Genomic DNA, 25480 nt, shown 5'->3' with positions numbered 1-25480 from the left:
TATAAGAGCATTTCATCAGGACTCATTCTGTGAGCAGGTAGACGGGCACAAAGCATCCAAAACCATGTCTTTTAGTACCTTGTAAGAAGTTTGCACAGTTCACTAAAATCACTCTGCATTTGAGCCTTGGCTTGCATGAATGCCAAGAATTACCAGCTTATTTCAGACTTCTCGGTATTATTCTTGTTTCTTCTCAGAAAGGTTAGGGTCACACAGGCTACCTAAATAAGTAACTTCTGTAGTCATTGAGGGCTAGAATAAGCAAAGCAGAGAATTTTGAAAAACCAATCAATTCCTAGAAGAGTGGTGATTCCTGACAGCAGCTATGGAAATCCTGGGCAGAGGGGCTGCAGACAAACTGGCTGCAGGTCATCAGTGAAAATGCCATCCACTGTAGTGCGGTGGCCCAGCAGCACCCTGGGTAGACATAGCTTTGTTTGCTTCCAAAATTGCATACCCCAAACATTTTAGTCTAGAGGAAGTCACTGGTTCGTGACAGCCTACTGATGCTGGGTATTCAGAGAAGCTGTTGAGGCCTTCATGCACAAGTCCAGGATCATCAGCTGCCCAGAGTGAAGCAGGCTCTTCTACGGGTTGGGTCTCTCCAGCATCTGCTGTGTACTACCCACAGGCTCTGGTCAGGGTACAGAGGGACCCAGGCCTCGCAGGCCCATAACATGACCACAGTAGACAGAGATGAAATCAGGAAGCTTCGTGGCTATACTAAATCAGGGCTAATGTGAGACCCTGAACTGAAAAGAGAAATCCTAAATAACAGGCCAGCTCCAGGGGTCCATGGCTTGCAGGAAAAGCTCGGATCCCCATGATCCACAGTCTCCCTCGATTCCTGCCATGCCACTGTGGGGACAGCTCCCTGTTACTCAGGTTCCTTTTCACTGAGAAGGAGCTGTTTCTTGGTGACCCAGGCCAGTTCTCCCAAGTTCAGGAAATACAGTGGTAACAGAAACAGAAGCTTTGAGAATCCCCTCTAAATTAGGGCTCCATGAGGGCAGGCTTTCAGGACAGGAAGAAGATACTACATTGCACATCAGTGCAGAGTCCTAGATTAATACCTGCTCAACTCTGGTTTTCCTTTGAATCACTAAGAAGTGGGAACAGCCACAGGGGAAAGAAGGCTCCAGGGACCTGGACTTCTGGAGGGTCTGAGATAGTTCCTCCCATATGGGGGAGTGAGCAACCATTTTCTGCAGAGATAGACTGTCCATGTTTTAGGTTTTGAGGGCCATACAATCTACGACACAATGATTCAACTCTGCCAATGTATCCTGAAAGCAGCCACAGACAATCCATATACAAATGGGCACAGCTGTGTTCCAATAAAACATAGAAATCCAGGCAGAAGCCAGATTTGAGCCTTGGGCCACAGTTTGTGCACTCTTATTAGATGCTTTATAATGTAATGACCATGTTTGCTAAGTGGCACCCAAGCCAGAATATGGGTGCTGGACCTCCAGGGTGTGTAGCTTTCAAACCTTCATCCCCACGTTGAGAAGCTTCTACCAAGCAAGTCCTTCGTGCCAGGCAATGAGCAGACGTCACAGTCGCATGCATTCAGGACTGCCTCTGAAGGGTTCACGGAAACCTTATCCTTTATCCAAGTATATGCTTAATTCTTCACCAGCCTATACAACCTGTGGGGACTGGTTTGGGAATTCTATGTTTGTGTTTTACACACACACATATGTAATTTATATGTACCTATGATGGCAGCTCTTGAAGCCATGAAAAGGGCCGTGACAGAACATTCTGCATGCTGTGACTTGCTTTAACCCTAGATATTGATGCTAGATGGATAGAAATGATATGCTTGCTCTATCTCATGTCCTTCTATTGACAAATCACTCAGAATTAGGCATTCTTCAGGAAGCCCTGCCAGGGGATGGAGAAATCTCTCTGAATTTGCTCTAATCGCCAATGCCCAAACAGAATAAATACTGCATCACAATTATGGAGGAAGCATAAGGGGACACTTTTAATTTGTTTAAGTCACAGAGCAGAGAGAACCAACATGGAAACTGTGCACTACTGCAGCAGCCAAGGCACAAATGCTGTAGAATCCAATGATCTTCCATTAGATTCCGACTTATTATCTCTCTGGATCCCCCCCTCCGGGAGCCTAGGGGAAAGCTGGGCACGGTGAGGCGATCCCATCCCAATTTGGCTGTGTAGTGTCTAGAACGATGATTGGGTTGCTCTTGCCAAAGCCTACCCACTTAATGGAGATCGAAGTCTTCCACCTGGTTAGCTGGGAATGGCCACATTTGAAGGAATGGGTCGGTGGCATTAGACAGTTTCTCCCCAGCCTCCATGGTCCTGAAAATAATCCTGTGGATCTCTGAGATGTTGAGGGCTGCCTTCCCCAGCTCTGGCACGGTGCATCACAGAAAATCAGGGCATTGTGAGCAGCAGAGAGAAAGCAGCACTCGCCACGAGATCAGAAGCAAAAGGGTTCTGATTTCTGCCAAATGCTCCTCCTGTCCCTTCGCACTCTGTATTTGCACGGGATGAAAATGTCAGCACTTCATTTTCTAATATTCTTGATAAATCCGTCTCGGTGGCTCTCTCCACAGTTACTGTGACCCAAAACATTTTAAACCCTTGCAGCCAGCCGGCTGAGGTCAGACTCCAGGGCACTTGCTTGCTGCATTTTCAGGGCATGAGATTCAAGAGGGGAACAGAGCAGAATAACTGGCGCTCTGTGGTCGGCCAGGGCAGAGCTGGGAACGTGGCACTGACCTACCCTCCCCTGACTGCTTGGGCAGGGTCGCCAACCCCTCCGAACCTGAGACACTTCCCGTGCACCAGAGTCCTGACAGTGCAGCCTGGCGCTGCCCTCGGAGACTGGACGAAAGGCAGAAGACCAGGCCCTTGTCCCTAGAATGGGGCTGCTCTCAGTCACTCCATTGCCATAGACATCGCTTTCTCACTGAGAAGTGACCTTCCAGTGCAAAGATGAAGGGAGGTTAAGCAAGGGCACAGGCTGGACGTGTCAGCCGCTATTCTCTGGGTTTATTCTCTAGGCTCGTTTATTTGGGGTGAGGAAGGCTTTAGGATTATAGAATGGGGGCAGCAAGGTTTGTACTTGTTTTCAGAGAAAAGCACATGACACGTTTATTTGGAGTCATGGGCAAAACTGCTATCAGAGAGCAGCCCTCCTGGCCCACGCTCCCGGGGCTGCATTTCCTGACATGAAAAGAAGAGGGTCCAGGCAAGAAAAGGAACCACGGAGGTTCCCTTCTGCTCCCAGAACACAGTCTGCAGGAATAGCTAAAGATATCACAATTTCAGCCCATCTTAAAATCCTTGTAGTAGTTTTCAGAGGATAAAAAGTAAGAAAAGAAGCCCTCTCTGCAGATCTCTGTCAAGGTGCTGGATGATCCTAACGTGCCGTTTTCCTTTCTCCTCTTGACACTTCGTCAATTGCTTATCTCTTCCACAGCCACAGACGCTAGAGTCAGCCTTGGCCTTCAAGGTCGCATCCTCGGAACAGTCTTCAAGGAAACCGTTTTCCCCCCTCTGGATGCAACAGATTTGTGATAGAACGTTCAAGTCCTAAAGTCCGACTCTACCTATTATTTTTATGCTTTTGAAATAGAAGCATGCATCATATTCCTTCTAACGTGTTCTTAGAAAGGATGTGATATTCACAGGGTCATGGTGAGCCTTTTCTATAGCTTATATTTAGATAACTTTGTAAATACTATTTTTAAGTTCTAGAAAAAATAATAAGCCTTTCCATCCCTAATTTGAAAAATAAAGTAAAATGTATTTGTAAGAATATAAAACACATTTCACATTCTCGCTCTGGGCTTCATGTAGGTATCACACATACTTGAAAATGTAATTTAAATAATCTTCCTGTGCAGAATGCCAAAATAGCTTTCAAATACCTCCCCAGTCTTTCAAGTTGGTAGGTGAATAAAAACCTCACCATCGAGCCACTAGGCGATTCAGACATCCCATTTGCAGATAAAATGAGCAATTCAAGGCATGACATGAACGTTTATGGAATTTATGGATTTGTGTCCCAGAATTCAGATTTTTTTGAAAAAAAGATGAAATGCAAGTTCTGGTTTTCAAATACTTTTTAAAATCCTATGCGATTTCTGCTAAACTGTGGGAAAAAAGGTTTGAGCTGTATTTCCTAATGGGCCAGAGGGGGAGTCCAGTGCAGCAAGTCCTCTTGGCAGAGCACCTACACAGCTCACCAACTTGGTGCACCTCCAAAATGCCAGTCGTGCAGACTTTTCTTATTTAAACCTTTTTTAAAAAATTCAAGATAGGAATGATCTCTATCAGGAAACTTGAGGTGGGGTGTGCTCAGTACCTTCCCCCAGGTCAAAAGTGTGGGAAAATGGCACAGTCCCCTCAGAGAGAGGAGCCTGATACAAACACACAGGGAAGCAGCAGAACAAGGACAATGCCTATTGTCCTTGATATTGCAAGTCTAGGTTCCTCCTTTACTTGAAGGTCTATGGAGGCTCCTGCCCACAGACCTGGAGGGGCTTATGCTGATTTCATCTCCTGGAGAAAGCGTACTTTCAGGGGTTCAGGCAGCAGGGTCTGCCATTCCAGGGTATCCCAGGAACAAAGTATATTTTTGAGGACTCATAATCATTAAGAGGAAGCCCCTCTCTGGGATAATTTTAGAAAAAAATCAAAGCCATTGATCTAAATCTAGAGATCTTGGTGCAGGACACAGAATTCATCTATGAGCTACCTGCCTGGGTAAGCTGGTCCAATAGGGCCTTGTAACAGGCACGGCCCACTGGGTGATCCTAGGTACCCACCTGGCCTGACTTCCTCAAATCAATACCTAAATTCATGTGAGCAACAAATTAAAGCAAAGTTTTCAGTGCATTGTGAACATAAACTTTGCACGTATTTTAAAAAAGCAGATGTAAAAAAAAATTTATAAAAATTGAGATCCTGGGAAAAGATGATCTAAAAATGGGTCATTGTAATCAAACTGGAGTAAAATTTTTAAAAGTCAGTATTTCATTGGCAACAGCATGAGACTATTTCCCCAGATAAGTCTCATAATTGAATATCAAGGATCGTACAAATGATCACACTGAAATTTAAAGATTTTAATCTTCAGCGACAAGAGCTCTGAAGCATTTGTTTAAATAACAAATGGAAGGTCAGGCCATTGAAACAGAGCTCAAATCTGCAAAAAGAGTAGGTTCTTACTTAAAACTAGGTTGATCTAAAATTTACGTACACACATAAAAAACTATAAATAAATGATAAAAGCCTCTGTGGATATTTACCAACAGAACAACTGGCAAATGCACAACACTAATACTTTAAAATTAAAACCTCTGTAAGTTATAGAGTGTGTGATAGTCCTCAGGTAGAAAAGAGTGACAGCCCAGAGGGACAGTCTGTTATCATGCCATATACGCACAGTCTCATTTTCATTCTGGTTTGGTAGCCTGTGGTACCAACATTCATTTTCATTAATTTCCAATAAATTATAGCTTCAGCTTTAACTCTCCCCCAGGAACACAAGTTAATCAACTTTGCCTCAGCTCAGCCCCCCAAAAGTTGTCTTTCCCAGTACCAGCTACACCCGGTGCCTTCTGGGGCCAGTGACGTGTTTGGATCATTATTGACATCATTTTGAACTCACTCTCTTCCTGACTGCATTCATGTGTAAAAGAAAATGGAAGTCTGGCCTCCTTTACACCATAGCCAGGCATTCCACACACAAAATAATAATTATTCTTGTTCTTGACTTTTGCATATTATGATAATATGATTAACAAAAACTAAAGGAGAAAAAAAGTCTTGCCTTAATAATAGTGTTCATCTCTGTATTTTCCTCTCCAGATCTGCCTGCATTTCTGACAGTAATAATAATGTATGTACAATAATGAGAATGCATTCCCTTTTCCTTGCTTGGCTCTGTGTGCAAGGAAGCCAGCCAAGAGATGGGCCAGGGCCTTGGGGAAAGACAAAGAAAATAAAGAAGTAGCCCTGGAGTTTAGACAGAGGATGAGCAAGGGATCAAGGGAGACCCACTAACGGCGCCTGCTCCGCAGGGACAGGGCGACTACCCGGTTTGGATCTCACCCTGGCTAAGATGCTTTTCTTCCAACCACCATTATTGTTTCACTTTAATTCTTTGTAATGAAAACAAGCATTAAAAGCTTCCCTAATAGCCACAGCCTCCCCAGAATTATAGTGTCACTACATTTGGGGAGCTGCTAGGCCAATAAAAGTTAATTTGTCAACACCATCTAAAGAAAGCAACCGAGTTCATTAAGGGTGTTTCTCAGCGAAACGTGTTTGGCAGGATTGCTCCTGGGCTCAAGGAATGACCTTTTCTGGGCAAGCGAAGATGGGCTGGTTGCGGTGCAAGGCTAAGCCATTTATTTTCATAACTGGGTTGGGAGGCAGAAGATGACTGACCTTTTCCCCCACTTGTACGGGAACATTTTACATGGGATAACGTAAGACTGTTAGACAGATGTTCCCTGCCCAGCGGGAATGTCACAAAACCCACATTTCTGTTTGGCTTTTCAGAAGCAAAGGGGAGTTTTGCCCATTAACCCCGAGGGCTATTCATGCAGACTCTCCAATCACTCACTCACTCATTCATCCCATCACTATTCAAAAACAGTTCTCCACCATCCATTCTACTCCAGGCCCCTGTGTGGGAAGCCTCCCCCTCACTGTGCTGTTGTTCTGGATGTCAGGAGAACCAGCAGCTGAAGGCTCTGGCAGGTTCTATGGGAACGACGGTTGAGCGGCAGTTTAGAGCTGGAAGGGGGCAGGGAAGAAAGGGTACTGGCCCTCTCCAGCCATGAAGGAGCCCGCCACCTTGGCACACCATGTCCCAGCCAGAGAAAGGCACCACGCAACAGGCCTGGGGCTGGGAAGGTGCACCAGGACACGTTCCCCACCAGAGAAATGCTCTCAATCGATGCTGCAGAAGAAAGGGGCTCCATCGCATGGCCAAGGTACCTGGAGTGGACCTAGAGTGCACTCTGGTACTGAGCTCAGAAAGTGCCGGGGACTTACTGTGAGGTATGTGGAGCTGCCGTGAAGGGTGGGATTTGCATGAGCAGTGCCAACAGTACCAGAGAAGGACGGTTACCTTTCCTAAGTCACGGCAGCTAACTTCCCAAGCATAGAAGCAATTTTTTCATTCTAGATTTTAAGTATCTTGAGAGCATGGCTTGTTTCTTATGGATGCAGGTAACTGACCCCCAGCAAGGGTCTTGCACTGTGCTAATGCACTGGGTACACTGTGAGCAACAAGCACTTTTGTTTTGGTTACTTTGTAGCAAACTCCTTTAAGGTCTCTGATTAGTGCCCTCAGTAGAAATAAGCAGGATTATTGAAAATCATCCTGATGTTAAGATCGAATGGGGTTTGCATTACCATCTCAATTCTTGGCTTTGGGAGAATGGAACAAGCATGATTTTGAAAAGCTCACCTTCTGGAGGAAGTTAAATGTAGGGAAGACAAATAGGATGAACAAAGACTCCCTTTAACTTGTCAAAAGAATGTGCTCCAAAAACTCATTTCTTTATAACTTGGGTTGGAGTTCCCAGGCTAGCCCTCAAAATGCTTTAAGCAGTACAGAGAATCAGCCACAGAATGCTGTGGAATCTCCCATTATGGTTCTTAGAAGGACCGTCTTCTGAGTCCTAGTACTGCATCCTCAAAACAGATCTTGCCTGGTATAATCACCCAGAGCAGACTCTGTGTTATATAAGAAATTTTCGGAATGTACACGATCATATTTAGGGGAAATGCATGAATGTGTGTGAAAACGAAGTGTCTGATCTCAGTGAGAGCCCTTCCCCCAAGAGATGGCCTAGATGACTATAGAAACCAAAGTGTAACAGGACTGGCCTTCCAGCCTGACCTCATCTACAGGCCCATGAGCTGGAGAATAGAGGAACCAGAGTCATGGAGTGCGTAACACCTGTGTTAACATTCCCTACCCAAATATGACTTGGAGACCATATTTAAGTCACTCTAGTAGAGATACTGCTACTGGGTGCAGAAGACACAAAGTGACTTGTCTAGAGATTCATTTAACAGAGATCAAATTAACTCTTGAAGGGCTGCTGAGACCAAGTTACTTCTCAGTCTGTGTTGGGTTCATTTGCTCATTCATTCCATGCATGTACGAACCTCCACTGCCATCTCTTCTGTGACTGGCATGGTGACATCAGTTGGGCAAGCAGAGGCTCTGAAGGGCTGTGTCAATGCGGAATGCTAGGTGCTCTGGCTGAGGAAAGCGTGTGGAGGAGGGTGGTTTGAGAACTGGCCAAAGGTCACAAGCAGAACATCTGAAGGGGGCTCCTGCACAGCTCCAAGCAGGCAGCAGCAGGTGGGGGCACATGGATGTCTTCAGGGCAGGGGAAACACCTTCCTCACATCTTTGCCAAAATTAGAGGACACTGTGACTTGGTTTCCAGAGCACAACCTTAGTTTTAGCCACTAACACCTACCTTATCTGCTTGGAGAGCCCAGGTCAACAAGGCCACCAGGCTGCACAGCATGACTTGGCAAGTCTGCCCCTGGTAGGAGACAGCTCCCAATGCTACGGGGGCAGAGGGAACTGTCGGACCATCACCCACAAAGGCCTGGGCCCCCTTTGTTGACTGACAGGTGACCTTGAATTGGCCAGGAAAACTGACTTTGTATTCTTCACATTCTTTATGCCAGCCTTACACTGGATGCTCCCTAAATCTTGGCAGTTAACAGCTCAAACATTTACAACAGACATAGCTGAGTTTCCTCGGATCCTCAAGAAGGTTTAAACTCACTTTAGCAAGTGACCTAGGTACACTTCCAGGACATGTCCTGGCACATTCTTGGTGAGAATGTGGATACAGAAACAAGCCAGATCTACAGCAGTGGGTGGCCAGGTCCCTTAAATATCAGACATGGGCTACTTTCAAAATTTACTTTCCCCACACATGCACAATTGTAGAGGTGTCATTCCACGTGTCTAATTAATGTCACTTTGAGACTATTAAATGAAAAAGTCTTCAAGATGCTGACATAAATGACAGCTTAGTTATCAAAATAGGACAGCTGGGCAACAATGCAGAAGAAAAGAAATTTTTTTTGGCTCCCAGTGAAGAAGCCCAGAGAAAACAAGAGATCAAAATCAAGACAACAAGTGAAACACCTGAACATCCTGGAAAAGAAGCCCTGGGGGCTCCATTTTTGCAAGGACCACCATCCCTAGCCTAGGGCCATACCCCAGATCTTAGAGTTAAAGGAAGACCTGGGCTCATGGTGCTGTCCGTGGTGCTGAATTGCCCTGTGACAATCCCAAGACCCTGTGTCACTACTGTTTTGAAGGCCACATTTGGAATCCACACCCCGACTATAGCATTTTCCAAAATGACATCTGCTTACAGGCTAGAAGTTGAATTTTCTAACAATTAAAAGGACATTTAAAAGACAGCAAATAAGTCACAGGGTCACGTTTTGTGTGCTGCACTGTGCAGAACTTCAGGGAAGGGGTCCACAGCACATTGTGCACCAACCTACTGGCAATGCTGTGAGAGTTATTTCTGAACTCTGCAGCCAGACTGCACCTACTCAGATGTCCCATGCAGACGCCCAGGGAGGTGAACAGAGAATTTTCAATTGAGAATTTAAATGACTATTTTTTTTTTCACATGGGGTCTTGCTATGTGATCAGGCTGTCCTTGAACTCCTAGGGTCCAGCCATTTTCCCACTTCAGCCTCTCAAGTTGGTGGGTTGACAGGGCCACCACCACAGCTGGCGAGAATTTAAGATCTTAGAGAGCTGGGGATGTCACTCAGTGGTAGAATGCCTGCCTATCTCATGCAAGGTCCTGGATTGGGTCCTCAATTTAAAGAAGAAGACGCCGACGCAGCAAGAGAAAGCAAACCTCACAGACAGATCACGCAGCAGGCAATATGGTGGCCACAGGAACAGCACCTTCAAGTCCACCCAGTAATCAACACTCTGGCTCCTGTCAGCACGGGAAGAGCAACCCCACTCAACAACTCTTCTCCTTGGAGATACTCCTGGCTTTGTTGGGCTTTGCTTCCCATAACAGCACAGAGACGGGCAGAGTCCCCCTTCCTGATCTTTAACAAACAATGTTTTGCCTCTTGCTTTGCTCGGAGCTGTTTGTCTTGCTTCTCAGACCCTTCTTCAAGCTGTCAGCCAGAGGCCCTGGGCAGCTTGGATGGGCAGCCAGGAAGAAAGCTCCCTGTGACCTTCCCCTGACATTTCTCACACCCTTCCTGCCAACTTAGCTCTCCCTGCTATCTTCACAGAGGGCTGCTGCTATCTGCCACTCCCGTCCCCTGCCTCCCAGGACAGGTCCCTGGTGCAGCTTGGGCTGAGGTTGGCAGCTGTCTATCTATTATCATTTCTAAAAGTGCCACAAAAACTGCTGCACAGCGCCACCCTGGGACTCCCCTTCTTTTATAAATTTTGCTTCGGAGCCCCTCTTTTGCTAATGACCCATGAAAGGAATAAATGAAGATTCGCATGCAGAAAACTGTCACCAACACTTTTTTCAATAGATATGCCATAACTTATTTTAAATATATTTCAGTCTGTAGATATATATTTGTTATACACTTGTAAACACAGGATATATGTTTGTATAATCTGGGATTTTCCATATTGACAACTGAAGAACTGGAGGTAGCTAGAAAACCTGGTGATTGGCATGCTGAGTTAAACTTGAGAAGCCCAGGCCACCACAGGGAGGTAGCCCTGAGGTTTTCTTTGGATGGGGATGCCCCAAGCACCAGGCTGTGTTCTGTAAAGCATACTCACTCTGCTTTTTTAAGTAGAGCACGGGCCTCGTGAAGAATCTGGCTCGCTACAAAGTAGACGTGGAAGTGACTCAACAACTGGACACCACAGTTAGCGTGTCCAGATCCCTCCTGTTGGAACAGAGCATCAAGTCCCTCTGCTCCGTGTGTTTCCACACAGTCACCCTTGATGTCCCTGGTAACTTTATACATCACGTCTAGTGTCTTCTAACTTTCAAGGAGACCCATCCCAACAGAGGAGTGCTCAAAGACAACTGAGCAAGGAGAGGGCCAGTGTCCTGATTTGGTCCCTGGGTTGAACCTGTGCTCTGGGGGGATGGCAGGCAACAGGGCAAGCAGAACAGAAAACCCTAAATCACCAACAGGAAAGACCCCACCTGGGACCCTTGGTGCTTCCCGGATGCTAAATGCTGAGTTCAAGTGACCCCCTTCATTCAGATGCAAATGATAGCTGTCTACAGTGGGATGAGAGCCAGGGCCACAGCACTCCTATGTAGGATGCAAGTGCTTGTCCTCAGAGCCCAAAGGGGAGAAAGGTGAGAACTTTTCCCAATTTACACTTTTCATCTTCTTTCTGCACTCAGTTGGAATTCTTTGATTAGATTAGTGTGTTTTTCTGGATTTCAGTAGAAGAACACAAACACTGAGAATGACTTGGCAAAACTAATATTAGCCAAACACCCAGAAGGTACCAGGAATCATCTCAGGAGTGAGGTCATAAACCTACAAACAGCAGGGACTTCTCAAATCAAAAGGGAAGGGAGTCTTACAAAGGAGGCACTCAACTTTCAGGACAAAAAAAAAAAAATGTTTGATCAAAATGCTTTGTTCACACCTTTTAGATCAATAACCTAAGCTCTACCATCTCAGAGCGTCTAATTTATTAAAGATCTCTACTTCCCCCTCATTGGATAAGCATCTACTCTAGCAGATTGAGGGTTCTGGACTGCCCCTGTTCATGCAATGACAATATGGAAAGACACCCTCTCCAAGCACTGGTTTTGTGACGTGTTTCCAAATTGAGAAGGAAACATAGGGGATTCCCAGCAGAGCATTTGGTGTGTCCTGTCCCACAGAACTTCCCTGCTTTGTCTGTATTTGGAGTGTGCATTTGCTCAGTGGCTGCAGCCCATTTATTAATGTGGCCATGAAATGATCCTGGGAAGCTCCGAGGACACTTGTGGATGACCAACCAAGGAGCACAGCAGGATGCCGAGCTGTAGGCCCTCTACCGAGAACATTCGTGTGCGCCACGACATTTCAGCAGGCACAGAGTGGCTGACATTAGCGGTGGCAGCAGCCTTTGATTGAGCCATGTGACAAGGGCCAAAAGGGCTTTTCTGGACCCCAGGCATTTGATTCCTTTAAACAACAAGGATTTAAACAAAAACTTTTGAAATATACCAAAGGGTCTCTCCAGGGAAAGTTCTTGGAATGGAGTTGAAAATAACTTCTCAGACATGGTAGAAATGTGACTGACCACCCGGTTTCCTTGTTGATAGAAGGAACTAGAGAGAGCAAAGAGGAGGACAGTGATGCTGTCACTGTCCCAGGACAGGGAAGGAGAGGGCTGACAGGAAGTGTCCTTCTCATTCTGCCATTAAATATAAAATCATGTCCAGCGAGCTTCCCCTTTGGGTGACCTGGCTTCACCTCCACCATGTGCAGCCACACTGGCCTCTGGTCTTGTCCTGCCACATGCTGCCATCTCCCCCTGCAGGATGCCAAGACTGGGGGTCCTGCTTGCAGCACTCAGCCCCCACCATCCAGTAACTGACTGCTTTTTATCATCTCCCTGGTCTCCCTTCAGATGCCACCTCCATGGGGTCAAGCCAGAGCCACCCCTCACAGCGCCCCCTACTGTACAGAACCTGACTGCTCATTCTGCCATCCTCCTGTACCTGGTGCTGACCGCCTGCTCTCCCACGATAGGCCTTGGGAGAAGGCTCTACCTCACTCACACGCCTTCTCCATGGCCACAGTGGTGTCTGTCACTTGGTAGGCACTTAATAACTCCCTCCTGTTTCCTGTCTCTAAAGGGGCAACCGTACGCTGGGCAGGGTGATTAGGACAGCCTTCTCAGGAGGGCTTGGGTGAGGCCAATCTTCTGCATCTCTCCACCCTCAGCAGAAGAAGCCTCTGTGAACCTCAGGTGCCTGAAGCCTTTGTCCTGTCATTGCCCGGTTCTCTGACAATACCAAGCTGCCAATTACAGGAGGTGCAGAACACAGGTCCCAAGCAAGGCAACACTGAGCACCAGAAGCCTGGGGTCTAAGAATAATGAGATCCTGGACCTGAAGTGTCACTGTGTTCTCCTCTGTGAAACGAGGAAGCACAATTAATTGGAAGACTCTAGGCTCCAATGTCAGCGCAACACTTGGAAACTCTGAGGTTACTGAGCAGAGAGGGATGTGGGTGTTGATAAGGCTCCACGGAGATCTGTCCTGAGGTCTAGGGCAGGAAGGTCTATGGGAGTGAAATTCAGAGAGTGCCATCAGACAGCAGTGAAGTTACACCCAACTCCACCTTCTTTAAGCACCACAGCCTGGTGTGACAGCACAAAGACCACAGTCGTGTGCCCACCAGGACAGCAGGAGAGCAGCAGCACCTCAGCAAACCAGCCAAGGGCATGACAGCACACTCACAAACATGTGACGGAAGGCTTGGGCTCAACTCTTGCACTTATTTTATGGTGCAAAATGACCTTGTTCAAAACTGAGCTTCGAGCCAGGCTCAGGGAGAATGAGCTGGACAGAGAAAAGCCTTGTGCATACACTAGGCCTGGGAGCTTGGGGTGGGCTGGGCTGTGCCCTGGGTAGGGGGACTGCATGGCTGGGCAAATCTGCAGCCAGGAGCCATGCATTCTTGGGGCTGGCCCTTGGGGAAGGCAAGGGCATAGCCACATATTTCTCCATCTCCTGAAAAAGACAAGGGAGAAGAAACATCCAGGTGGCAGGCAACTGCTCCCTGCGTAAGGCATGATGGTAGGGAAAGGAAGAGCCGGCCATTATCATCCCAGTTCCTGTTCAGATAAGTGAACCTCAGGAAATGCTTGGCAACACCTTGGGGCAGAGGTGGCCACTCGGTTAACAAAGTGAGCAGGACTCAAAGGTCACATTCCAGTTTCTGGAGCTCATAGACAATCACACATGAGCAGACAATCCTTTTGTCAAATGTTTATGTAACGCAAAATACAATGAGGAAACAAAAGTTATTTTCAATTTAAACCCATGATGCATACATGAGAAGTGTACATAGTGAAGGTGACAGAGGTGGTGACTATTGCTGTTGACAGAAACCCTCTGTGCACACTATTACTTTGTTGAGTGACTCTGTGTGTGTAAATTTGCCCCCAGTGATTAGAAACCAATTTGGATGGAAGCTTTTCTCGAGCCACAAGTTTAACAGATTCCTGTTATTCTGTTTGTCCCTGAGTACAAAATAATTTGCAGAAAAATTATACCTGCATGTTGATAATATCAGAGAGGAAAGGCCAACCCAAGTAGGTGGGAAAGACCACAAGAGCATAGAGCCCCCTGTACAAGTTCCTGGGGTGACTGGTGCAAGACAGCTCCAACCTGCCCCAGAAACGCCCTTCACACTTCAACTTTATATAACAACAGAACTACAAATAAACTCCAAGGTTACGTTTTAGCAGCAGGGACTGTTAGTGACCCCTAGACACACACACATACACACACACAATACACACACATGCTCAATCCAAAACCCATCTGGCCTCATAGGGCACAGAACTCCCCAGAGAATGCAGCCAGCGAGGGTAAGTCAGAGGTCTGACAGTGCAGCAGGATGCTCTCACGAGGACCCAGGAGGCAAGCAGTAAATGCTCTGGGATTTATAGACCAGGTGGCAACAGGAAGGCCACTGTCTAGGTCTTTATATTTTAAAAACAAAATGTATTCAAAAGTTTTACTATCAAAATTTAAAACATCACTTATGGACACTGAAATTTTAATTTCCCATCATTTGCCTGTTTCACAAATATTCTTTTGACTTTTTTCAAAGATTAAGAAATGTAAAATCCTAGTGCTCAGTGGTAGGTCACTTGCCTAGCATGTATGAAGCCTGGGGTTCAATTCCCAGCACCACCAAAAGCAAAAAGAAAAGGCAGTGTGAAGCCCCTCTTGGCCTGCTGGACCAAGCAGGCAGGGGAGGCAGCCCACGGGCCTCATGCCCACTCTGCTGCCAAGGACAGGGGTGGACCTGAGCAAGCCAGGGAATCACCACCCAGGTCTACAGCTGGTTTTCCCTCAAAGTTTCTTCATAACATTATAAATATAAAGCTGCACTGAAACATCCCAAATTCCCTGGGCTTATAACAAAATCAGATTATATACTTCATCCAGTGGCTTATGCTTCTAAATTATTATTATTTCTATGGCCTAAACTTAATTTAAAGATCATGCCAGCTTCAGAGGCTGCACGGTTTGTGTATAATAAATGCAGGGACAGGAACAAACTGGGGACACACATCAGTTGGTTTCCAGGACGGGGACGAGCTTGGCTCTGGGAAGCATCTGGTGTGAGGCATCTGCTCTGTGCGGCCAGCGAGCCCCAGCCACCGCTTGTAATGCTCTCCTGTTCTTATCTTGTAGGCTTTCATATCGGACGGGGCAAGACACAGCTAATTGTGACACATGCAGGAACAGTGCATGTATTATCTATAGGTATGTGAACCTCCCTCTTCCCGCTTCTCATTCCCAGTGACAAATGGTGTTTACCCACGAGTGCGAGAACCATCTGGGGCCATGCTGGGATGATTCTGTAAGATGAAAAGGGAAGGGCCTGCCTTGACCATGATCCTCATCTACCTCCCAACGCTCCGCCCCAGGTGTATGGTCACGGGGTGAAGGACAGCTTGAGCCCATTCATCTTGCAGAGGCACCGCTGTGGTTTCCAGAGCTGGTGTCAGTTTGATGGCTTGCTCCCTGGGAACCCATAGCCGTGGGCACCGTGCGGTGTGCTCTGGAGAGGCTGTAAAACATAAGCCCTTCAGATGGCATAGATCAAAGCCTGGGGACCACCTGCACGCACCAGGAATGCCACCGAGGTCCCAGGCTGCTCACGCCACATGTGGGATTACTTCCAGTGAACTCAGAGGATCGGGGCACAGATCAGAAGCCCCTCTCTAGAGTCCCTGGAGCTGTTCCTCATTGTTGTGGTGGTGGTGTGTTTTGTCATTTGATTTTATGACTTGGTCAAATCCTTCAGAGGGATTTCCTTTTTTTTTTTTTTTTTGAAATGTAATATTCCAAACAAAGTGTGAGAGCAGTGAGAGATGTCATGATGTGGCTTGTTCTTTAAAATGAAGACTGAAGAGGCTTAGGTTGACCCACGTCCCGTGTGCTGAGGGCGGGGATGTCATACATACTACAAGCCCAGGCGTCTTCTCCACATGCTGCTCCATTCCCTCTGGGTGGACACCAGCAGTGGCCGCTGCTGGACCATGTCCCGTTTCTCTAGTTTTTTGAGGAGCCTCCATACTGTTGTTCTTCAAGGCCGTACAAAGCACCTCCTATCACCAGTGTGTGAGACCACCCTTCTCTCCACACCCTTACCAGCTCTTGTGATTATTGTCTCCTGGATAACAGCCACTCTACCTGGGGAGGATGGGATCTCATTGTGGTTTTGACTGGCATTTCTCTGCTGGGAAGTGATGGGGGACATTTTTTCCTATACCCATTAGCTACTTGTAGATTTTCTTTTGAGAAGAATAATTTTAGTGATCTGTCAAACTGTCAAGAAACTATTATAACTGAATAGTTATATACCTAAAAATGTAAAAAGGAACCCCTTCTCCTCCCTTAAAAAAATACACTCTCTAAGATCATCTTCAAAGGTAACATCCTCTACATCGGAACAGCTTCAGGTTAGCACCTGCTCTCCCCCAGACAGGGAATTGCAGGTGGGGTCCAAGATCATCAAAAGAAGAAGAGCTGGGGGCTGAGGATATAGCTCAGTTGGTAGAGTGCTTGCCTTGCATGCACAAGGCCATGGGTTCAATCCCCAGGACCACAAAAAAAGAAAGAAGAAGAGCTCAGTCACCTGGAGACTCTGACAGGGAGCAGGTGGAGGAAACTGCAGGTACAAATGGGCACCGGATTCCACATCAGCCTACTGCTCACAATGGAGGTTCTCAACCTAGGGCAATTGTGACTTCCAGGGGACAAGTCTGGAGGGACCACTTCCCTTTGTCACAGCTGGGGAGCTGCTGACATCTAGTAGGTAGAGGCCAGATACGCTGCGGATGTCATTCTGGACAGCCCACAAGAAAAGGTCATCAAGTCCAAAATATCCACGGCACTGATGCTGAAAGGTCACCTATGGAACAACCCCAGCTTTGAGGCCACTGGGCAGCAGGCAGGGAGCCAGGACCCCTGCAGCAGCGAGTGAAGGCCCGGATGGGCCCTGGCCATTGCTAATTTGGATGTAAAATGAGGCCCCATGCCATGATTCTTCTTCAAGAACTCCAAATTCCAAACTCAGAGACAGCAACCTTTTGGAGAGGTTTGCCTCAGATGAATATTTTCACCACCTTCATATTGCGAAAGAGCATTTCGAATCAATGGTGAAAGAATGCAATTGACATAAAATGACCCCCCACTAACATCAGCAAATTAGGAAAAGAGTGCCAGGCATCTCCTCAGAGTTCCGCTTTTACTACTTCAAGAGCTAAAGCTTATTTAGCCTTCTAATGCAGCAAGGCAGACGTAAGCAAAGATTTCCAGGAGTGTTCAGAGAATGAGCATGTCCAGCCTAAACCTATTTAACATTTCCTGGGGACTGAAAAAAGAATTTATTAGGACACCCTCCAATGTAACTGAAATAATTTAAATACATTTTGTTCTAAATCCAGAGGTGACTTATATAAAAAGTAATATGAGAAGTGATTTAACAAGTCTGAGAAGGAATCTGTAATCTGTCTTTGCCGGAATTAGCATGGAGTGGTTACTATTTGGATTGGCTCAGCCGGCATCCTCCACAAATCCCAACACACTGGCCTCCCATCCAAAAGAGCCAGGAGTGTCCAAACACCAGAACAATCTTCTAAAATCGAGGAATTCTTGCCAAGTGAAGGACAGAGACACTGCGCCCACTCTGGCTCTCCTGCGAAAGCAGGAAGACATGCCTATTCACAGAGGCCCTTCCACTGAAGGTGGGATTGTAAGGACGGTTGATATCAGTACTTGCATCTTTAGAAACTGAACAGAGGAGAGACCTGGGCAGACTCACAAACTCTGCCCCTTTGCCTCGAAGCAGAAGCATCCCAAGAGGCAGAGCTAGAGAAAAAGTAGGGTGTGGGATGCCTCTTTCAGAACTCTAGTTTAAAATCCCTTTCCTTGGCACAAGGTGATTCCCACAGCCCCCAAAGTTCTATTGCAGTCAGAAGCTACTAGGGTTCGGCAGGCAGGTCCCAGAGCGTTCTGTAGAGAACATCACAGCTGGAATCCCAGTGTCCCTAGCGTCCTCATTTACTCTTTGAACCAATTTTCCAAAAAGCTCTCACTGTTCCCACCAAGATGAGCACAGTCAGCTCAGTAAACGGTTTCTCAAATCTTCTATCCTTTTATATTGGATATAACTGAAACGTAGCAGTGACTCTGAGAGTGGATGTTGATGTTAGAGGAAAGCTTCTTGAGGTCTGCAGGAAAAGATGAGAACGGGGAGTAAAAATTTACTCTGGTTAATTAACTGAAGACCCAGTCAGTGGAGAAGCCATAAAAATTGATGTGTAACTAACACAAACATGTTATTTTAATTTAAGTCACGGAAATTGAAATTTCCCATCTCTATGACCTAAAACTCTGCCCATCTTTGGCACTGAGGCCCAAATGTTTTCTCGAAGGCAAGACCCCAGGCCACCACTAGGGTTCCAAGTTGTCTTCCAGGAGTCAAGCGGCTTTTCTTCTCTAGAGTGAAGGGACTTCTGGGAAGGAAGCTCATTCAGAAGGCTTCTGAGTGCACCCCTGAGTCACCCCCACTTTTTTCACACCCAATATTTAGTAGCACCTTGCTCTTTCCAGACTCTCAAAAAATGGCAATTCTTTCTTACGTCTCTGGTTTCTGCAACATTAGGATGATTAAATCATGTCAAAACTGAATACCAATGGCAGAACTAGTCCAGGAGCAAGGACGACATCTTAGCACGCATGCAACTGTAGCGTCAAGGGCAGAGGGTCACGTTCAGCAAGAGAGAAGCCTTGGAGCATTGGTCTCGTGTGCTGTTGGCGATGTTGTGGGTGTGGGGGGACAGCTGGGTTAAACAGCTGTGGGCTAAGGGGCTTCAAGGATCCCACACAGATATCAAAGATCGACATGCTAGGAGAGGGGAACAGGAAGGCCTCCACAGAGAGCCCTGCAGGAGGGAAAGGTCGGCTTGGATCAGAGTCCTTGCAGTTTTTTCCAAGCCTGGCTTTGGTACCCAGGTGCTGGGGTCCCAGGGCTGCACTCTAGGGATCAAGAAATTTGCTATGAACCCCTACCCACGATTTCTACTTCCCCTGGGAGGCCTGGAGCACCTTTGCAATATTTGGGATCCCATAAATAAGTTTCAAAATAAAGAAACCTTAAACACCACAAGGCTGTGGTTGTCCCAGAGGCTGGAGCACACAGGAGTCCATGACAGCCGCCGGGTCCCTATGCTGCAATTTGTCACACTGCCTGCTGGCAGGTGGAGGGCCCTGGAGGTCAATGAAATTGACCCCACCTGTCTTGCATTTAAACATTGCTTTTTACTGGAAACCCAACTGCCTATTGGAGCAGTATAACAACCTCGTGTTCCAGGAAAGCTTGGCTTGGGGAGACGAGAAGGGGGTGCGCTCCGGAACGCTGCCTGCGGTTTCACCAAAATGGTCCCACAATAAATGTGCACCTTTGCTATGGTGGCAGTATGTATTTCTCTGTAAAAAATTATTCTGTCATGGAAATACACAGGACTTGGGAAAAACATCAAAAGGACGAAACGTTTTGAAGCAATTTTAAAAGCACAATGTTGGAAACATCAGGCTGTCAGAGCCTGGCGCTCAGATCAGGGTGCCCTGGAGGTCGGGCTGAACTGTGGCCTTCTCTCGTGGGCAGGTGTCCATTCACCTTTAATTCCTGCAGAATCGCAGCAAGGTATCCCTTCCAGCCCCGAATCCATGAGCCTATTATTCACAACTATGAAAGGAAAGGACCTGAGATCTCCCATGGGGTGTGCGCATGGGGTGCAGGCGCGCACGCTCACAAGTCGTCTCTCCACCCAGAAGCATCCCTGCCCTCCTGGCAAACTGATTTCCATACGTGGCGGGGAACCCAGTGCTCTGCCCCAGTCCACTGAAACACGGAAAGTGGTAGCTGGAAATTCTGAGATGGTTGACATAGTTACGTTTTTTCCCTAAGATGACATCCCTTTGATTGTGATCTGGACCGATGGAGATATTCAAATTAAGGAATGTCTCAGCGTGAAAGAAGATTAAAAGAGATTCAAGCTGAAGTTTTCTTTCAGTGAAACTTTTCTGGCTTATCATCCATATTTCTTGTCAAAATATGGTTTAATTAGTTCAGAGAATGTTTTAAGGATAAATTACCAATATGATCTTTGCTAAGAAGCAGCTGAAATCCTTTGTCTCCAGTCTCTCTCTGCAACTCCTGACACAAGAATCTGATGAGTCACGCTCCCCATGACTCACCTTTTGTTCAGACTTCCATTCAGAAAGGAACAATCAGAGATACCAAGGCAAACATACCCCTTCCCTCCTCTGCTGAAACGGTTAATTTGTAAGATAATACTGCAAGAAAATGCCCTGAATTCTAATTTGTATGTTTTAATGAAAATAACACAGTGCCAACTCTGATGCAAAGGCTTTTGGGAAATGGAAGCAAGATTTAAAAGATAATAATAATGCTGACTCCGATTAATTAGAGAGTATCATTTCCAGAATATTAAATGTTCCTGTGAATGTCAGAATCTGAGCCAGTGTGTTCTCCAGGAGGAGCTGTCCACCCTGGCTTTGTTTCTGCATCGCCATGGCCACCAGGCAGGTGGCCTTGAGTGACACTACAATCATGCCATGGAGCAGGGAGTGGGCTGGCACCTGAGTGGAGGGGAGCACCAAGGTCCCCTGGAGCTTTGGTTTCAACAGCACAGAGGGAGGGAGCCTGTGGAGGGCCCTGCTCTCTACAATCATCAATCCAGGTGATCCAAGATGATCCAGTGTAGACAGAATCTCAAACAGGTATTTAATAAAATGCCTGAGCCCTCTTCTGCTGGGGCTTATGTGCAGTTATGGAACAAGCATGGTCCAAGAGACTCCCAGGAAAGAGGTTATGCTCCAGCCACTGGGAGATGGGGACAGATCTGAATCTGACAGAAGACACCCACCACACACCCCTCACCATAAGACCCTGCAATGAGAGCGACAGTGGAGCAGGGACAAAAGGGACCCTGGATACTGAAGGTACACTACAGAGGCGTGGACATGAAAGGAGGAGGAGGAGGAGGAGGAGGCGGCAGTGGCAGGAGGGTTGCTTCTCCTGGCAGAGCAGACAGGGTGGAGCAGAGGTCACCCTGGAAGGACCTCAGGCTAGTGGGGACCTAGATGCATTCTCTAGAGCCCCTCAGCTGGTTAGGAATAACTGGCAGCAACAGCCAGATCACCTCCAAGGACAGAAGGGGACACCTGGCTGTGCATGGGCACCCCTTCCTGTCGCAGCTAGGGAACATTCCAGTGACTTTTTCTCAAATAGGAAGCGCCTCAGTTAGGCAAGTTCCTTCCCAAAATGGCTGGAGGATTTCAGGAAAGATGAGGACCAGATGCACGAGGAATGCGCAGGAGGGCAGTGTGCTTTCTGAACTTGTCCCTGTGGCTTCCTGCCTGTGAGCACGGCCTGGGCAGCTCACAGACCTCCTGCCAGGCACGTGCAGTGGTCCTTCCCGGATCCCAAGCGTTCTTCAAACAGGGAGCCAGCCGTCAGGGTGGTGTCCAGCAAGAAGCAGAAGCACCATGGCTAAAGGAGTGCCCTGTTGAGAAGGTGATAGCACCAGCCCTGGCCGGCAGAGCCTGTCTGCATGGAGGCCCCAACCCTGCTCACCAACCGGTCATCCATGGTGGACATACCTCCTGGTCTCTCTGCAGTCACACCGCTTGTCAACAGCAGGGACAGGAGTGGGGAAACCTGCCTTCAGCCTAAGGCTCAGCACTCTGCACTCAGCACCTTCAGGGAGGGAGGGGACAGCAGGAGATGACAGAAGGGGACCCCTGATATTACCTTACACAATATTATTCTGCTGTAAGGGAATTTTTTTAATAAAGTAGATTAAAAGTCAGAGGAAACCAACGATTTTGACAGGCCTCAAAATTCTCCTTGAATATTCCCAAAGCTGATGATCCAAGTTCTTTTTTCTCTTGTCTTAGAATTCTAAAAATATATTCTTTCTTTTCCCCCGATATGTAAGGATCTAGCTTGTAGTCCTTTTAGTAGCCTTTACTAACACCTTACTTTCCTTAGGGAGATGTTATAAAACTGATTACAGTCCGGAAACTGAGAACTGATCACTCTTCTCAGCATTTTATTTGTAAAGCAATTATTTAAACTTTACTCAGTAGAGAAAGGCCAGTCATGTGAGTGACCCTCATTTTTTGTTATTCCCAAAGGGAAAAGCTAGGGAGACTCTCACCCAGAACAGGCTAAGGGAGCTACCTTATCAGTTTCATGGGGAAATGAATGAATCTGTTTATAGATCACAGAGCATTTCTTTGGGGGCTCAGTACAGGCTGCAGTCTTGTCACAAAGCTTGGAATTCACCTGGACTCTCCTGGAGAATTTGCACAGTGTCTGGAGGACACACAGGCTGCTGCATGGACTCACTGACTCTCAGCCTTGTCCTTCTGCCAGTCTTTTTTTTTTTTTTTTTTTTGTACCTGATTGAACCCAGGAGGACTCAAACACTGAGCCACATCCCCAGCTGTTTTTATATTTTATTTAGAGACAGGGTCTCACTGAGTTACTTAGGGTCTCGCTAAGTAGTGGAGGCTGGCTTTGAACGTGCAGTCCTCCTGCCTCAGCCTCCTGTGTCACTGGGATTACAGGTGTGCACCACCACACCCACCCCCACCAGCCATCTAGAAAGGATGGCTCCTAGAGGTGACTTCCTTGGGGCACCAGGAGTGGAGAAGTCTGGGTTTCTCCAGTCCCTGGAGATGCCTGGTGTCATGTGATGAGAACTCCAACTGCCTGCAGCAGTGCAGATGGCTCTTTCACCAACGTCAGGATGGATGGTGAGCTCCTGGGCACTTAGAGCTCTGGGCTGGGGCTCGGGGAGGAAGTATGGCTGTCACCAGGAACCTGGAGAAAGCACCCACCCATCTTCAAAATGAGCAGGGCAGTAAGATGATGTCCAGGATCATGGTCAAGTCCTGGCACCCTGGGGGTCAGTGCAACCAGTCCTGTGCTCCCTTCATTCAGTGAAGTAGTGCCCCATAGACACTGTGTGCTCTTCTCCGAGGTCAGGGACAGCAGCACATTCTCAGGCTAATGAATCACTCATCCCCTCTAGTTACAGTGTGTAACCTCTGTGGCTTCTGTGACTGTGACATATGATATACACACATGACAGTCCTCCTCTTTACATGGGGAGACTGTTCATAGACAGAGGCCATAAAAATGGCTTCAGTCTACCTCTGCCTCTCCGTGGCCAAAATGTGACCTGCCCATGGACTCCTCCACTCCGATGAGGCCAGGGTGCCCACGAGAGCAGAAGGCAAGATGGACAGCAAGATCTCCACGGGGTCTGGGAAGAGGCCCAGGATGCACTCAGAAGGGTCACTTCTAGGTGCATCCTCCAGGGTATGGGTGATGACTAAGATGCCTGGCTAATGCTTTGGTTAAAAACTAATCACAATTTCCTGGTCATACCAGGAAAAGGGAATAGATCTTATAGCTTCAGGATTGATACTACCTATTAGCCATTGATTTCTGGTATTTTAAACCTTACAGTGATTCTGTAAACATGCGCCTACTATGTGAAACAGTGCTGAGGGAAGGATACAAAGTTGAGGTGAATCATTTCTGTATTGCAACATTTAGAAAGCTAGTAACCATACATCACAAATACTTTATTTAAATGGGATCCATATATGTCATTCATATATATAATCCATATTATAGGTAGAAAAACAAATAGAAGTCTAGCTGGGAATGGTGGTGCACCCTTGTAATCCCAGTGGCTCAGGAGGCTGAGGCAGGGGGATTGCAAATTCAAAGCCAGCCTCAGCAATGTAGGGAGGCCCTGAGCAACTTAGCGAGACCCTGTCTCAAAAATTAAAGAAAAAAAAATTAAAGGCTGGGGATGTGGGTCAATGGTTAAGAGCCCCTGGGTTCAATCCCTGGTACCAAAAAAAAAAAAAATCTATAAATAGAACAAATGTACAACAGACAATAGAGCAGCAGCATTCGGCTGAGATTAGAAGTGAGGAGTTTGGTTTAGTTCATCGGTTTGTGTCAATTCACTAAGCAAAGAGGGCATGCTCAGAGCCTGGCACTGTGCTAAATGCACCCCAGACAACAGACAAATCCAGCTTGGGCCGTGGCTCCATGAATTCACACTGAGAGAAACCAGCAGGCGCTGACCATGAGACACGCTCCCCTAGAAACAGGGAGAGAAAACTTCCAGGGGAAAGTTCCTTGCATACAACCAGAGGGGTGGGCAGCCCTGGTTACTCTAGAACCTCCACTAGAGGCGATTTGTGTCCTGAGTTTTGAAGAATGAGCAGAAATTTGATGTGGAATTTGCCAGATTTCCTAAGGTGACTCTTGTAACTGGCGAGTGGGAATGAACGAAGAGGAAGGAGGCCCAGCTGTTTTGATGGCCAAAGGGAAAATGGAAAGTGAAGTTTAGGGCCAGGACACCAGAGCATGGCCAAGTGGGAAGCTCAGGGAGGCTTTGCTGAAGGCAGATCCAGGGGACCCCGCTGATACGGAGGCAGGAGGGACAACTAGGCTGGGCTCTGCTGGGTCTGCTGGAGGAATGGTGGCCACCAGCCACGAGTGGAAGGATGGAGAAGCAAAGAGGCGAAAGATTGGCTCTGGACGTGTTGGACTGATACTGCCCCTCAGATGTTCCCGGGAGAAGAGAGCAACAACTACTTTGGGTCCTGGTTCTTCCAGGAGGGGTAGTCAGAGTGACATAGATAAGCAGAAGCCCGGGAAGAAAGGACAGGCTTCAGTTCCCTGGCATGTGAGGGAGAAAGCAGGCCTGGAACTGCACCTGACATTCAGTCTGCGTTGGACAGTACAGTGCTGCCCAGGTGCTAACAAAGGTGCCCAGGCTGTGGCCTAGGTCCCCAGACATCGCGTATCATGCTTTGGGGATATTATGTGTCCTATTCACAGCTACACCCCAATGTGCTGGCTCTCCTGGGCTCTGCATGGCTGTTCCTTGGGACCACCATGTGAGTAGAAGCACATCTCCACCATCATTTCACATCCAAGGGAGATCAGGTCCCCAAGGTGAGCAGGTCTATCCACAGGGGTAGAGCATGAGTCAGCGCAGAGCCACAGTTAGCACCGAGGACTCTGTGATCTAATTCAAAGAGAATTAAAAGCAGAGGCCTCGATCCACAGCCCACTGAGCCACGTGGCCTAGCAGGCTGAGAAA

At 47.3% G+C, this 25480-nt stretch overlaps 2 protein-coding genes across 6 annotated transcripts in view; one reads left to right on the top strand and one right to left on the bottom strand.

Moving 5' to 3' along the window:
* Nucleotides 1-25480, bottom strand: part of Dock1 (dedicator of cytokinesis 1) — a 446698-nt gene that overhangs the window by 227566 nt on the left and 193652 nt on the right. The gene's annotated exons all lie outside the window — the stretch shown is intronic.
* Insyn2a (inhibitory synaptic factor 2A) overlaps nt 1-25480 on the top strand; it is a 55422-nt gene that overhangs the window by 22820 nt on the left and 7122 nt on the right. For 2 of the 4 annotated variants that reach the window (XM_046448860.2, XM_046448861.2), the window contains one exon: nt 15438-15509. The exons of 1 other annotated variant lie outside the window; for it this stretch is intronic. In XM_046448860.2, the coding sequence (XP_046304816.1) occupies nt 15438-15509 (72 nt within the window). Of the gene's footprint in view, nt 1-3460; nt 3719-15437; nt 15510-25480 lie in introns of those variants that run through there. One more of the 4 variants, XM_046448862.2, reaches the window with a different exon arrangement.

Source organism: Marmota monax, unplaced genomic scaffold (assembly GCF_021218885.2).
Source record: "Marmota monax isolate L192 unplaced genomic scaffold, Marmota_monax_Labrador192_F-V1.1 WCK01_AAM20220418_F8-fsc00076, whole genome shotgun sequence".
NCBI lineage: Eukaryota > Metazoa > Chordata > Mammalia > Rodentia > Sciuridae > Marmota > Marmota monax.
The sequence above is the reverse complement of the archived record's forward strand: the minus strand, read 5'-3'. Positions and strand labels throughout refer to the sequence as shown.